Genomic DNA, 13,643 nt, shown 5'->3' on the forward strand with positions numbered 1-13,643 from the left:
GAGTATATGATTTATAGTAAGACTAAATTTTGTGATTATAACACATTTACTAAACACTTAATGTGTGCCAGGCATTGATCTAGGCAATGGTGGACAGAAGATAGAAGGTCCCTGCCCTCATGATCCTTGTACTCAAACAACAGGTAAACAAACAATTATTTCAGGCAGTGAAGAGTACTATAAACCAGGACCATGTGCTTGCAGGTGATGAGAGCAAAGGGGAAAACTACTTTCAACAGGTGGTCAGGAAAGGCCTCCTTCAGGATGTAACTTCAGTACTGAGTCACACGCTGAGTCAGCCAGGCAAAGCCCCAGAAGAAGATGCTTTCAGGTTGAGGGAACAAGTAACATGCTGCCAGAGAAGGAAAGCAACACATGTGAGGGCAGAACAAAGGCCAGCGTGCTAGAAGCAGCGCAGTAAGTAAAGGGAAGAATGGGGTAATAAGACCAGGTCACAGAGGTAGGCGGGAGCCAGATGATGATGCAGGGCTGCACAGGAATCAGATTTTGGTTTAAGTAACAAATGTATATTAATAACCATAACCTTTATACTGCTAATGGTAGTACAAGTGATAACCATACTCTGTGCTTAATCAGACAAGTCCCAAACAGGAAACCACATTGTACCAAAAAACGTGTGTGTGCGTCCATGCTAACCTGAATGATAAAGTGGATCCTTAAGATCTAAGCAAAGATAGTGGCTGGTCACGTTAAGGCCAAACTACATTCTTTAAGAAACAGACAATCTTACACTTGCACATGACTAATGTGCTACTTTACTCATCTGAAGCAAAAAAACCCCCTAAGGAGTCATCTGCTTTCCTGGGCCCCACATGCAGCTGCTCTGAAATAAAGTTTTGACAATTCGGATGATTCTGTGGCTAACTTTTAACAATGAAAGATCACTTTGCCTTAAGCAAAGACATGATGTATTCATTCTTCCCCTACATCTCCTTCCCTCACTTCCTTGAGGTTTTGACCAAGTGTCAGTTTTTCTAGAGAATGATTTAAAAAATACTAACCTGTGCTTCAGTGAAGAACAGTGTGTCCGTCACCCCATAACAACATTCAAGTAAAATCAAGAAATGGATGAACGGTTCCCTGGGCAAAAACTAGAAATGGGGGGTTCCCTGGTGGCGCAGTGGTTGAGAGTCCGCCTGCTGATGCAGGGGACAGGGGTTTGTGCCCGGGTCTGGGAAGATCCCACATGCTGCGGAGCAGCTGGGCCTGTGAGCCATGGCTGCTGAGCCTGCGCGTCCGGAGCCTGTGCTCCGCAACGGGAGAGGCCACAACAGTGAGAGGCCCGCGTACCGCAAAAAAAAAAAAAAAAAAAAAAACCTAAAAATGGAGTCCCACAGATGAAAGCTACAACAAATACAATGAACTGTTAAAGATGATGCTACCACATAAAAGACTACTTCAAAGATGATCGCAAGATTCCACATCAGACCACTATCATACAAGTGCTATAATCCTTTGACGGAGTTAGTCTGGGGACTGATACTTGTTTATTTGCCAACTATGGCAGCAATTCATAATCTTGTTTTGGGTCAGAGACCTCACTCTCTCCATAAAAATGAAAATAATACACACGAAATATTATGTGTAAATTAAGGAGTTCCGCCACTGTGGAGAACAGTATGGAGGCTCCTTAGAAAAGTACAAATAGAACTACCATATGACCCAGCAATCCCACTACTGGGCACATACCCTGAGAAAACCATAATTCAAAAAGAGTCATGTACCAAAATGTTCATTGCAGCTCTATTTACAATAGCCCAGAGATGGAAACAACCTGAGTGTCCATCATCGGATGAATGGATAAAGATGTGGCACATATATACAATGGAATATTACTCAGCCATAAAAAGAAACGAAATGGAGCTATTTGTAATGCGGTGGATAGACCTAGAGTCTGTCATACAGAGTGAAGTAAGTCAGAAAGAGAAAGAAAAATACCGTATGCTAACACATATATATGGAATATAAGAAAAAAACAATGTCATGAAGAACCTAGGGGTAAGACAGGAATAAAGACACAGACCTACTAGAGAATGGACTTGAGGATATGGGGAGCAGGAAGGGTAAGCTGTGACAAAGCGAGAGAGAGGCATGGACATATATACACTACCAAACGTAAGGTAGATAGCTAGTGGGAAGCGGCCGCATAGCACAGGGAGATCAGCTCGGTGCTTTGTGACCGCCTGGAGGGGTGGGATAGGGAGGGTGGGAGGGAGGGAGACGCAAGAGGGAAGAGATATGGGAACATATGTATATGTATAACTGATTCACTTTGTTATGAAGCAGAAACTAACACACCATTGCAAAGCAATTATACTCCAATAAAGATGCAAAAAAAAATTAAGGAGTTCCATGTCACCTGAAAAAATCTCTGATCTATGGTGTGACTATGCTGATGTGGGTATGTGGAATGACATCTGGTAAATCAGTACTACCATAGTATTCTAGAATAGGAGAAAAAGCATATAATCTCAGGGCTCTTACACTGTAAGACACCGGGCTTTGCCCCTTATTATAGCTATATGAACCTTGGCCAAGTTACTTAACCCCTTCTAAGTTTTAGTTTCTCATTTTTTAAGATAAGGACAATACCTACAGCAGGGGATTCCTGTGATAACTGAAGCACTGTATAAAACACTTCACACTCTGACTAGCTCCAAGTAGGTTCTCAAATGCTGTTATTTCTTAGTTCTTCCCCTTCAAGTCCTGTTTCACAATTAGTGGTGTTTAGAGTATTCTGTAAAAGGTTACAGGAGATGACAGAATTCTCCAGAGAACTGGGAGTATTAAATTTGACTTTTTCCCTCCACTTAATTTTGGCTCTTCTCTCCAGCACAAACATCCGTATAAAAGAATCTACTACTGGTTTAAAGGAGCAAATAGGATTAACAGGCTAAAGGGAAGAAACCTCAAATATACACAGACCACACTGGTGGTCTACAAGGACTGAAGAAACTGAATTCTGAATACCTTATATTTAAGTGATGGATTTTGTTTTCAACAGAGCCGTGAAAGCTGGGCCTCTTTTTTTTTTTTTTTTGGCGGTACGCGGGCCTCTCACTGTTGTGGCCTCTCCCGTTGCGGAACACAGGCTCCGGACGCGCAGGCTCAGTGGCCATGGCTCACGGGCCCAGCCGCTGCGTGGCATGTGGGATCTTCCCGGACCAGGGCACGAACCCGAGTCCCCTGCATCGGCAGGCGGACTCCCAACCACTGCACCACCAGGGAAGCCCTGGGTCTTTTAATTAAGTCACTAAATCATTATTAAGTTTTGATAGAGATGGCTTGCTTTTTCTGGACAAAACACTTCAAAAGCACACTCAAAAATCCGTTAAAAGGAGTTTTGTGTGGAGGATAAGTGTAGCAGTTGGAATGGTGGAAAAAACAAAGTAAAATCCAGGAGGGCCATTAAGTCAACACTCTTCATTGTCAGTGGGGCTGGATAGAAACTAAACGGCAATGAGGTACATGTGGCAGGAACCAGCAGGGAGTCAAAACGCAAGCATCTTAAATATCATTTAGAAAAGACTCTCATACCATTGAACACAGCCCTGAGGAAGAAATACATTTTAATGCACAACTAAGACATATCTATATATGGATATGCTTACCTTGACCTCATGTATCACACAGACATTTTCTATTCTACTCTATTCCACAGGGAAGTAAAAATGCTGGTAGCTACTCACTAAACTGATTTCACAACTCACTTATGGGTTGAAATCAGCAGTTTGAAAGACACTCAGCTAGGGTGTTCCCACACAGTAAAAGTTAGGAACCTCGTGCCAAAAGTGCTTTCATAGCATTTAGCTGAAAGCAAAAAGGGAACTGAAAGGAAGAAAGCAATAAAGTACTTGTTTTTAAAAAGGTAGGAGTAATGCCATACCCAGGATGAGAGCCCTAGTCAGGATTTTGTCTGGACTGCCACAACTACTCATGAGCCTGGGGCAAGCCACTTTCTAGGCCTCCGAGAGTAGAGGGTTGGGTAGATGTTCTTGAAGGTCACAAATTCGAGAATTCTAAGATCCAGAAGCAAAATTCACTCTGGGAAAGAATTAAGTCTCATAACACCACCCACCACCCATCTGATATAAAACGGAACGCTGACAGTATCTAATGCATCAGCCAGGTGTCCAATTAGGCTAATTGAATTTTCTTGATTCTTGTGAGGCAAAGCACACCCTGAAGAGTTCTACAACCTACCTACCAGAATAGTTCGTATCAGCACTTATTTTATAAATATCAGGCACAGACACTGCACACAGGGTCAAATGCAGAAGTGGCCTAGGCTCCTCAAAGAGGGGCTGGATTTGTCCTCTAACCTGAAAGACAAACAATCAAGGCTGGCGTGCTCTTAGCCAGCACCTGCTCCTCATTGGTTCATCCCATCCCTAACAGGCGTCCACATGTTTGTCTTGAGACATGAAGCAAACTCCTCAGGAGTAAGGTCCAGACTAGAAGCTCTGTGTGGACCCAGGAGAGGCTCGGGGGAAAGAGGAAATAGAGTCCCGCAGCTCCATAAGCCTGTGCAAAGGGCCTGGCGCGGCAAAAGCAAACCTACCCAGGGTCGAGGCAGCTAGTTAGAAATGGGGAACGAGGGCCAGAATCCAGGGAGTCAGCCCGGGAGATGGAGGGGCGGGGCAGAAACAGAAAGAAGAGTTACCATGCCGCCGAGCACTTCGTCCTGGTCGTCGGCGAGAAGCAGCACCACATTGGGCCTCCGAGAGCCCGCCGCCGCCCCGGAGAACCCCAGGCAGCCTCCCAGCAGCAGCAGCAGCAGCAGCAGCGGCGCTGAGTTGCAGTAGGGCAGGTGGCGAGGGCTGCCCCGCTGGGGCACACCCAGGGCCAGAGGCAGGAGCCGCATGGCGGACAGGGCTCCGGGGGGGACCCCGGGCGGAGGGGAAAGACGTGCAGAAGGCTTGAAAGCGAGAAAGCCACGAGGAGCTGGAAAAAAAAGACTGCACTGTGAAGGCCGGCGTCTGTGGTCAGGCGTTTTCTAACCGGGCGCGATCACGTGAACCGGGGGCAGGAGGCGGAGCACGCCATGCGGTCACGTGACGGGTGGAGGGGCGGGCTCCGGACCGAAAGGAAGAGGAGAGACAGCAGCAGGGAGGGAAACCCGGAAGTGGGCGGAAAGGGGGGAAAAGCCATAGGGGAGCAGGACCCGAGCTTGCTCCCGACTCAGGCAGGCGTTGGGTTTTGGTAGGACCCCTTTGTTCAGGGATTAAAATGGGAGGGGGGGACGATCAGATAAGAGGGGAAGGGAATCAGCCAATAGGAAGCAGTTAAGAGAAAGGAGGCATGTGCCTACGAGGTAGTAAGATCAGCTGGTGGGCAAAGTCTGGGCCGTACCCTATTTAATCCCCGAGTCAACAACACTTATTGAGTGCCCTTATATTTAATCGCTTTTAATTTTCCCTACAACTCAGTTTAAGTCCAAGCCTGGTTATGCTGTTCCTCAGCTGATATCGTGGTTTCAAACAAACGATTTAGGGATATTCTGACAGCCTAATATTCCTTGATGAATTTTGGAATATTTACTCTAACATTAAATTGGTGAATTAAAAGAAATTTATTTATTTCTTTTTGGCTGCTTTGGGTCTTCGTTGCTGCTCACTGGGTTTCTCTAGTTTCAGCGAGTGGGGGCTACTCTTCGTTGAGGTGCGCGGGCTTCTCATTGCGGTGGCTTCTCTTGTTGCGGAGCACGGGCTCTAGGAGTGCGGGCTTCAGTAGTTGTAGCACGCACGCTTAGTTGCTCCGCGGAATGTGGGATCTTCCTGGACCAGGGCGTGAACCTGTGTCCCCTGCATTGGCAGGTGGATTGTTAAAAATTGGTGACTTTTTGAAAGACCTTTTAGATGATGTTGGAGGATGTGCACATTGAACAAAAACCAAAACACTGCGACATGGTCACCCAACCAAGTTATTAAGTAATGTTTAGGGATAAAAATTCCATGACACTAGGGCTCCAAATATTTCTGTGATAGCTCTAGAACAGCTCTACCCTGCCCCTCTGCCCAAGTCTAGGAAAATAGAAGTATCTCTGGCCTTGGAGGGTATTATGCTTAGTGAAATAAGTCAGACAGAGAAAGATAAATACTGTATGATATCACTTATATGTGGAGTCTAAAAAATAAAAGAAACTGGTGAATATAACAGTAACAAAGGAAATATCCCTGGCAAGGTGAACCACCAAGCCTTATTCCCAACTGAGAACAACAGGCTGTACCTCCTGGTTCCTAACAAATAAGGTGTATTTTCTCTAAGCTGAACCCTCCAACTGGAAGTCTTCAAATCTGTGAAAGCACTGTAGTATAAGGAAAAATAACTATGGAAGTGCTTGGGAATGTCATACACACAACTCTCAGGCTTATGCAAAAGGAAACATCCTTAGTTTTATTACTTTTTAAAAAGTAAGTCTACAGAAGACAAGAGAATTTTTAAAAATGAAGTAGAATATATAAAATAGAAAATTGGTAAGGACCTACTGTAGAGCACAGGGAACTCTTTTCAATACTCTTTAATGACCTATATGGGAAAAGAATCTAAAAAAGAGTGGATATATGTATTAATGTATGTATAACTGATTCACTTTGCTGTACAGCAGAAACTAACACAACACTTCAAATCAACTATACTCCAATAAAAATTATAAGAAAAAAAAAGCACAGTGAAAAATAAGAATGAAGTAGATTTCTACTGCAAAAAAGGATTGTGCTGGGAATCTGGTCAGAACACTTCCCAGATGGCCAGTGTACTATGTTACAGCCTCAGGCTAGGCTAATTTTGCACACTGATGGAATAACCAACCCCCATGTATTCAGATTTCAAGACTTCCAGTAGGACTTTCTGCACACAAAAATAATCTATTCCATCTGCACTGATGCTCCAGATTGTTAAATTTTCTCACTGTTTCTGTTTCAAAACTAGATTGTAAATTATTTAGGGCCAGAGATTGTATAATTAGGTACCAACTTTGTTTCAGATGCTAGGCTAGTGCTGAGGAGACACTGTCCCTCTTTCATGGAATTTGCAATCTAGTGGCAGAGAAATATACAACCTAACAATCGCAGAAGTGTATAATTACAAATAGGGAGACATACTATGAAGGAAAAGCAAAGAGTGTGATGAACATTTAAGGGCGTAGGGGGCTGATCTAGTCTAAGATACCCTGAGGAAATAACCTTGAATGACAGTCTGAAGTTTAAAGGAGATAATTTGTTAATGGAATAGGTGGGTGGTAGAATGTCTCCTAGGCACAGAGTACAGCATGTGCAAAAGTCCTAAGGAGGTGCATTCAAATAACTAAAAGAAGCCACCATGATTGCAGCTGAGAGAGAGAAGGAAGGGGATAAGTAGGCAGGGCCCAGACCCTATGTTAAGGATTTTGGTCTTTATCCTAAGGCTAATGGGAAATCACTGGAAGAGTGGAGGAGAAATATAATCATACATGAATTTTTATAAGATCCTTTTGGCTGTGGCACGGCGTACAGACTAGAAGAGGACAGGAATGGATGAAGGTAGATCAGTTAGGTGGAGAGATGATGATAACAGTGGCAAATCCAGATTTTGTGTGGCCTGAAGCTTATATACGATTTTGGGGGCTCCTTAAGAAAAAGAATAGCAATTATAAATACAAAACTAGATACAAAAGTGTATATTTATTTAGACTGAGAAAAGAAATCACAATGTTATAAACTATTAAAAGTTGAGAAATATTACAAATAATGCAAAATGTAAAAATAACAAAATATTTTTATTAATAAACTGTCAGGCATGCCTCTCCAAACTTTTTTCCCAAATTTTATGGCTATGTACTCTTTAATCGACTCTTCATATGACCATGGTTTGTAATATTTTCTATAGAGAGAATATGAAGATAATTTACTTTTTCTCTAGCATGGTTGATCAGTATTTGTTTTTTTATTATTAATAGCTCAGAAAAATTTTTTTCATCCTTGTAGTTCATTATTTGTGTGTGTGTGTGTGTGTGTGCGTGTGTGAAATTTCAGGAGCTCTATCAAATATTTTTAGATGGGCATTTCAAATTGCACAGTTACTAATCTTAGATATTCCTTGAATTGAAGGCACTAATTTAGTCATCAGTGCACTCATTGCAATCACATATTATGAGTTTATATGAATTTCACTGATGTCAGTTTGAGGTCACATCAGAAAAAAATTTAAATATTTTTAAATGAATTTGTATGATTCACTTCTCTTTACAAATTATCAAACGATTCAAGAGCCTATTTATTACTTTTATTTGCAATTTGTCTCTTCCTCTTAGTCTGCCCTTAAAGAGTACGTGTGAAGGGAAACAAACAGTTGCCTCAGTTTTCTACCTGGAGGCACATCCTGAACCAGGGAGCCAGAAAAAAGGTCCCATGCAGAACAAAACTGAGTTGAAGAGAGAAAGATTACAGTTAAGGGGGGGCTGAAGTAGCTGGAACTTGTGGGGCAATGTTCCAAAGAGGAGGCTATGTAGGTGCAAAGCTTCATAAATCTGGGTAGATATCTTTGGGAGATATTGTTGAACACAAAGATGCACATGCCTAGGGTGAAGACACCATAAGGTAATGCAATGAATGACCAAGGATATATAATAATTCCCAGAGGAGCTGGAAATGTTTGAGATCCAACCAGCCAGAAGGGAAAGTCTTTCTTGATCACAAGGAGCATTCAGTAGAGAACCCAGAAAGGTTATACTTTTGTAGTAGAGCTAAACTATCATGCGTGAAAAGTACTGTATGCCTACGATGACAAAGTTTAAATACAAGTCTCAAAGTGTCAAGCTGATCTGCTAGAAACTTAACTGCCAAAATAAGGCCCCATACTCTTTAAGGGAAGACTACAAAATCTAGATACTCGACAACATGAAATTTACAATGGCCTGGATCCAATTTAAAAAAAATTACTGGGCTTCCCTGGTGGCTCAGTGGTTGAGAATCCACCTGCCAATGCAGGCGACACAGGTTCGAGCCCTGGTCTGGGAAGATCCCACATGCTGCGAAGCAACTAAGCCCGTGCACCACAACTACTGAAGCCCATGAGCCTAGAGCCCGTGCTCCACAACAAGAGAAGCCACCGCAATGAGAAGCCAGTGCACCACAACAAAGAGCCCCCGCTCTCTGCAACTAGAGAAAGCCCAGGTGCAGCAACGAAGACTCAACGCAGCCAAAAATAAATAAATAAATTTATTTAAAAAAAAAATTACTACACAGGCCCCCAAACAGGAAAATGTGACCCATAACCAAAAGAAAAACCAGGCAGCAAAAACAGATAATAAATGACGAGATGAAGGAATTAGCAGATCAGTGTGTTAAAACACCTATTATAACCATATGTCATAATAGAGTTTAAACAGATCTGGACATCCTGCAGAACATCATATCCATCCATTACATTGATGACATCATGCTGATCAGGCAGGATGAACGAGAGGCATCTAACATGCTGGAATCTTTCATATGACACGTGCTCCAGAGGGTAGGAGAGAGACCTTATAAAAATTCAGGGACTTGGCACTTCAGTAGAGGATCTTAGGGGTCCAGTGTTATGTCAGAACATTGCCTCCAAAGTGAAAACAAATCGCTGCTTCTTGCATTTCTTATTGCAGAAACGGAGGCACAGTGCTTGGTAGACCTTTCGGTGTTCATAAGCAACCCATTCTACCTAGGAGTACTGCTCCAGCCCATATACTGAGTGACAGGAAAGGATACCAGATTTGAGTGGAGCCTGGAGCAGAAAAGCACTCTGTAGCAGGCAGGCCTGGTTACATAATCTGTAGGGCCCTGCGTGAAATAAAAATGTGGGGCCCTTTGTTAAAAAAGCAAGAAAAAAGTGCCACTGAAAGTGGTAAAATATAAAGTTTTTCATTAAAAAATATTGAATTACTTACAAAATGCAATGGGTGTTATAGTGATACATGAATAACACTGTAATCTTACAAGCTGCAGAGAAACTTTTGGTGTTATAATTTATGTAATACAATAAATAATGATTATTAATGTGATATGTTGATTGATTATATAATTTTTCTGGCTTGCTTTCCTATTAATTCATTTTGTAGGCCTATAAATTCACAATCTCCTACAAATTCATTTCAAAATCAGAATGTGTATTTTTAGCAACTTCATTTTCAATTGATATAACTAAAAGTGATCTCGTGACTCTCAGCAAATGCCTGATTGCAAATAATTTTTGATAATTTTTAATTTTGAGGAGGATCTTCTGATATAACTGTTACTGGAGCTGTTAAGAGTATTTTATAAGGGTGTATAACAGTGGGATAAACTTTTGACAGATTATTTCAAAATACAAATTTTAGCACAGGTAGAGCTGATGATTGTGGAACAGTTTTTCTAAAAACATTTAAATCTCTCTACAGATCAGTTTTATTTAGATATGAATTTAATTTCAATGTAAATCATAAATTATTATAATTTTGCAATTGTAAAATTGTAACTGGTGTAATAGTTACATTGTAATATTTCCTCCAACATTTCCTGTAACTTGTGAAGGGCCTACAAGAAACTTCAGATGGCTTCAAGTTTTTATATAATTTGGAGTGCCTGTTTTTGCATTCTAACACTGCATCTTCAATTATAAGAAAAAGTTAAAATTTTAAGTTGTTTTCATCATTACTAATTGGTTTATCTGGAGCTACATTTAAAAATAGTGTTCTTTTCCATCCAATGCATTGATCTTTAATTTCTTTCTAAGACTGTGGAAATTTGATTTGCCGCATTGCAGAAGTTTTCAAAACCAGAGACTCAACTCAGTGAAGAATTCTAATAATTTTCTGATATGCTTTATTTCAATATCCATATGTGTGCTGATATTTTATAATAATTTACTAACAAAATGTAATGCCTGAAAACTGGCAGTTCCTGTCCCAGATCTCAAAGATTTGTGCAAACATCACAAAGATGGCATTCAGGAAACAGATGGGCAAGCTGGATCCTCACAGCAGGTCCCAGCACCAGTTTTAAGTAGAAAACCTTTCTTTCTTACTGCTGTTGGCCACCACTGCTGCTTTTCCACTATTCTCTCTACAGTTGATGCCACCAAGCTGGGTTCTGGTCTCTGCCTGCCCACCTGGGGGCCCTGAGGCTCCCTGGACTGCCTGGAGGTACGCACATGTGACAATTTCTTAGTGCTTGGCTGCTGCCTGCTCTACCCCCCAGTCCTGGCTCATCTCTACTGCTCCTGCACACCTTCCATTGTCCCACTGGACTTCACTTACAAAACACAAGTTCAAAGAAAATATTGTTAATAACTTCAAGATGATGACAACAAAGCATTAAGCCAAGTGTGGGGACATTCTGAAAGTGCAGCTCTGTACAAGTGCAGAGGTCACATCTTGAAGTCCATCCTGGTGGCAGGTCCAACCTGTGATGCAGGTAGCCCTTCTGCTTGGGGCATACCTGCAAGCAGACCCTATGGCATTCCAGATGTCAGTGGTGGGAACAGATGCAATGTGAAACACACTCCAACAGGAAAAAATCACAATACAGACCCCTGTGGTTTTGGAGCAAGGTCATGATACCTATAGCAGGAATCACGCATCTTTTGAAAAACAGCTCCTAATGTACTGAGCCCTGAGAGAGATGGGACTCTTGACCATGAGGCATTAAATGATGATGCTACCTGAATTATCCATCACCAGTTGGGTCCTCTAGGATTCCCAAGTCATAAAGTTGGTCAGGATCAGCAGTAGTTCTATAGAAGATGAAACGGTACACCTGGAACCAAGCATGAACAAGACCAGAGGGCACAAGCAAGTGCATGAAGAGATAGCTCAGACTCCCATATCACTCATCATGGTTGCCCCTTACTCCTATCTCAGCTCACACCTGGGGGACTATAGACCAGCTGAAAGAGGAGGAGAAAGTCTGAGCTTTGTTTAAGAATAGAACAGCTTGGTATATGGGTGCAAAGTGGAAGTGGTTGATGGTTGTATTACAGCCTCACTCAGCTTGGCCTTGAATGACAGTGGTGAGAGAAAACCATCTTAATGGGCAGAGCTGACCCTCCAGTTTGTGTAGAAAGAAGTGACCTTAGATTAGAATATATATGGACTCACTGGCAGTGGTGAATGGCCTCTGCTGGCTGGTCACGACCCTGGAAGGAAAATGACTGGGAGATTGGAGATGGGGAGTTCTGGTGTGGAGGCACAGGGATAGACATGTAGGAATAGGCACAAAGTGTGAAGATCTTAGTATGATGTGTATACGTCCACCAGAAAGCTTTCACATGGAAGAGGCACTAAACAATGAATTAGACAAAGCAGTTGAGGCCATTGATGTTAGTCCGCCCTTGTCAGTGGCTACCTAAGACACCTCACTTACTCTCAAAGAATGTCACTTGAATATGGGTGAGAGATCAGAAGTTCAGTTCCCAGCTGATATGCATTGAGCAATCACAACTATTTCTACTCTTGCAAAGGAAAGGTTATATAATCTGTCACTTTGAAATATAGTATAATAATTAATTATTAAGCAGTAGTCAAATAAGATCTCCAAAGTTCCTCTAAGCACTCAAATTTTATGACTTAAATATCATTCAATATTAATAGCTCTTATTTATTGACTGTCTACTATGGATTACTATGTATTTCCCAAGGTCTAAGGTTTGGTGGCTTTTTAAAGTATGAAAATCCCCTTTTTACCTCTTATCCCAACTTTTGGGATTGAAAAATATGATTCTTCATGTATAGTTATTAAATTGAAAATAGAGATTGTATTGCATTCCAGGGATATAAATAAATTGTAACCAGCAATTAATTTTGAGAGTGAGCTTCTATGAGAAGCTGAAACCCAGCAACGACCTTGTGCATTTCTCCTGTGACTCGAGAATGAGTAATCCCTGAAGGATTAGAGTAAAAGGTTAACTGCTAGATTTTACAAATCAGCCATTCCAAGAATAGTCATAACTTTCATCATAGCAATTTCGTCTTTATGTGTGTTTGCACACGCTGAAAAAAATTATCAATAATGTTGAGAGTCTTAAGGTAGTTTTATTTTTTTAAATAGAATATCATTTATTAAATGGGATAGTAGGGAAAATACTCATAATAAAATGTTGAGCAAGAAAACAATATACAAAATCCATCTTACATAGGTTAAGGTAGTTTTAAATGACAGGTGACGGAAGGTTATTGGCAAGACCCTGATACAGGTTTGGAAATAACTGAAATGTTCATGGTCTGTATCTTGTACACAGATTTATATAAATTATATTCTACAGATTATAGTAAATTGTACTCAACTTAGAGATAGATGCTTCTGAGCTCCTTGTAAATATAATGCAATATTGGACCATATATCTGATACAAATAATATAATTATTTAAATATTAAAACTAAAGTTCCAAACAAATTAAAATGCTGATTATTATTAGTAGCATAGTTAACCATAGTACATTTACTTTAAGCTATTAATTAGTCGTGATCAGTTTGAAATCATATTCTGTCAGGCCAATGGTTCCCTCTCATATCCAATTAGTTGGCTTCAGACCTTTAGGGAACTCACTGGGGACCATCCCATCACCGGGCAGCAGTAATGTAGGGTACAAAAATGGGCTGCTCTTTGCCAACACCTCTTCTAGGACTCTGTTTA

The 13,643-nt window shown here is 41.3% G+C and overlaps 1 protein-coding gene across 3 annotated transcripts in view; it reads right to left on the reverse strand.

Annotated features, from left to right (window-relative positions):
• Nucleotides 1–5,044, reverse strand: part of GNS (glucosamine (N-acetyl)-6-sulfatase) — a 52,061-nt gene extending 47,017 nt beyond the window's left edge. Inside the window, exon 1 of one of the 3 annotated variants that reach the window (XM_029205042.1) lies at nucleotides 4,685–5,044. In XM_029205042.1, the coding sequence (XP_029060875.1) occupies nucleotides 4,685–4,885 (201 nt within the window). In that variant the 5' untranslated portion in view covers nucleotides 4,886–5,044. Of the gene's footprint in view, nucleotides 1–2,991; nucleotides 3,804–4,343; nucleotides 4,597–4,684 lie in introns of those variants that run through there. The other 2 variants (XM_029205044.1, XM_029205043.1) reach the window with 2 other exon arrangements.
• Between the last annotated feature and the right edge of the window lie 8,599 nt (nucleotides 5,045–13,643).

Source organism: Monodon monoceros, unplaced genomic scaffold (genome assembly GCF_005190385.1).
Source record: "Monodon monoceros isolate NGI ecotype Baffin Bay Population unplaced genomic scaffold, NGI_Narwhal_1 Super_Scaffold_6, whole genome shotgun sequence".
Classification (NCBI taxonomy): domain Eukaryota; kingdom Metazoa; phylum Chordata; class Mammalia; order Artiodactyla; family Monodontidae; genus Monodon; species Monodon monoceros.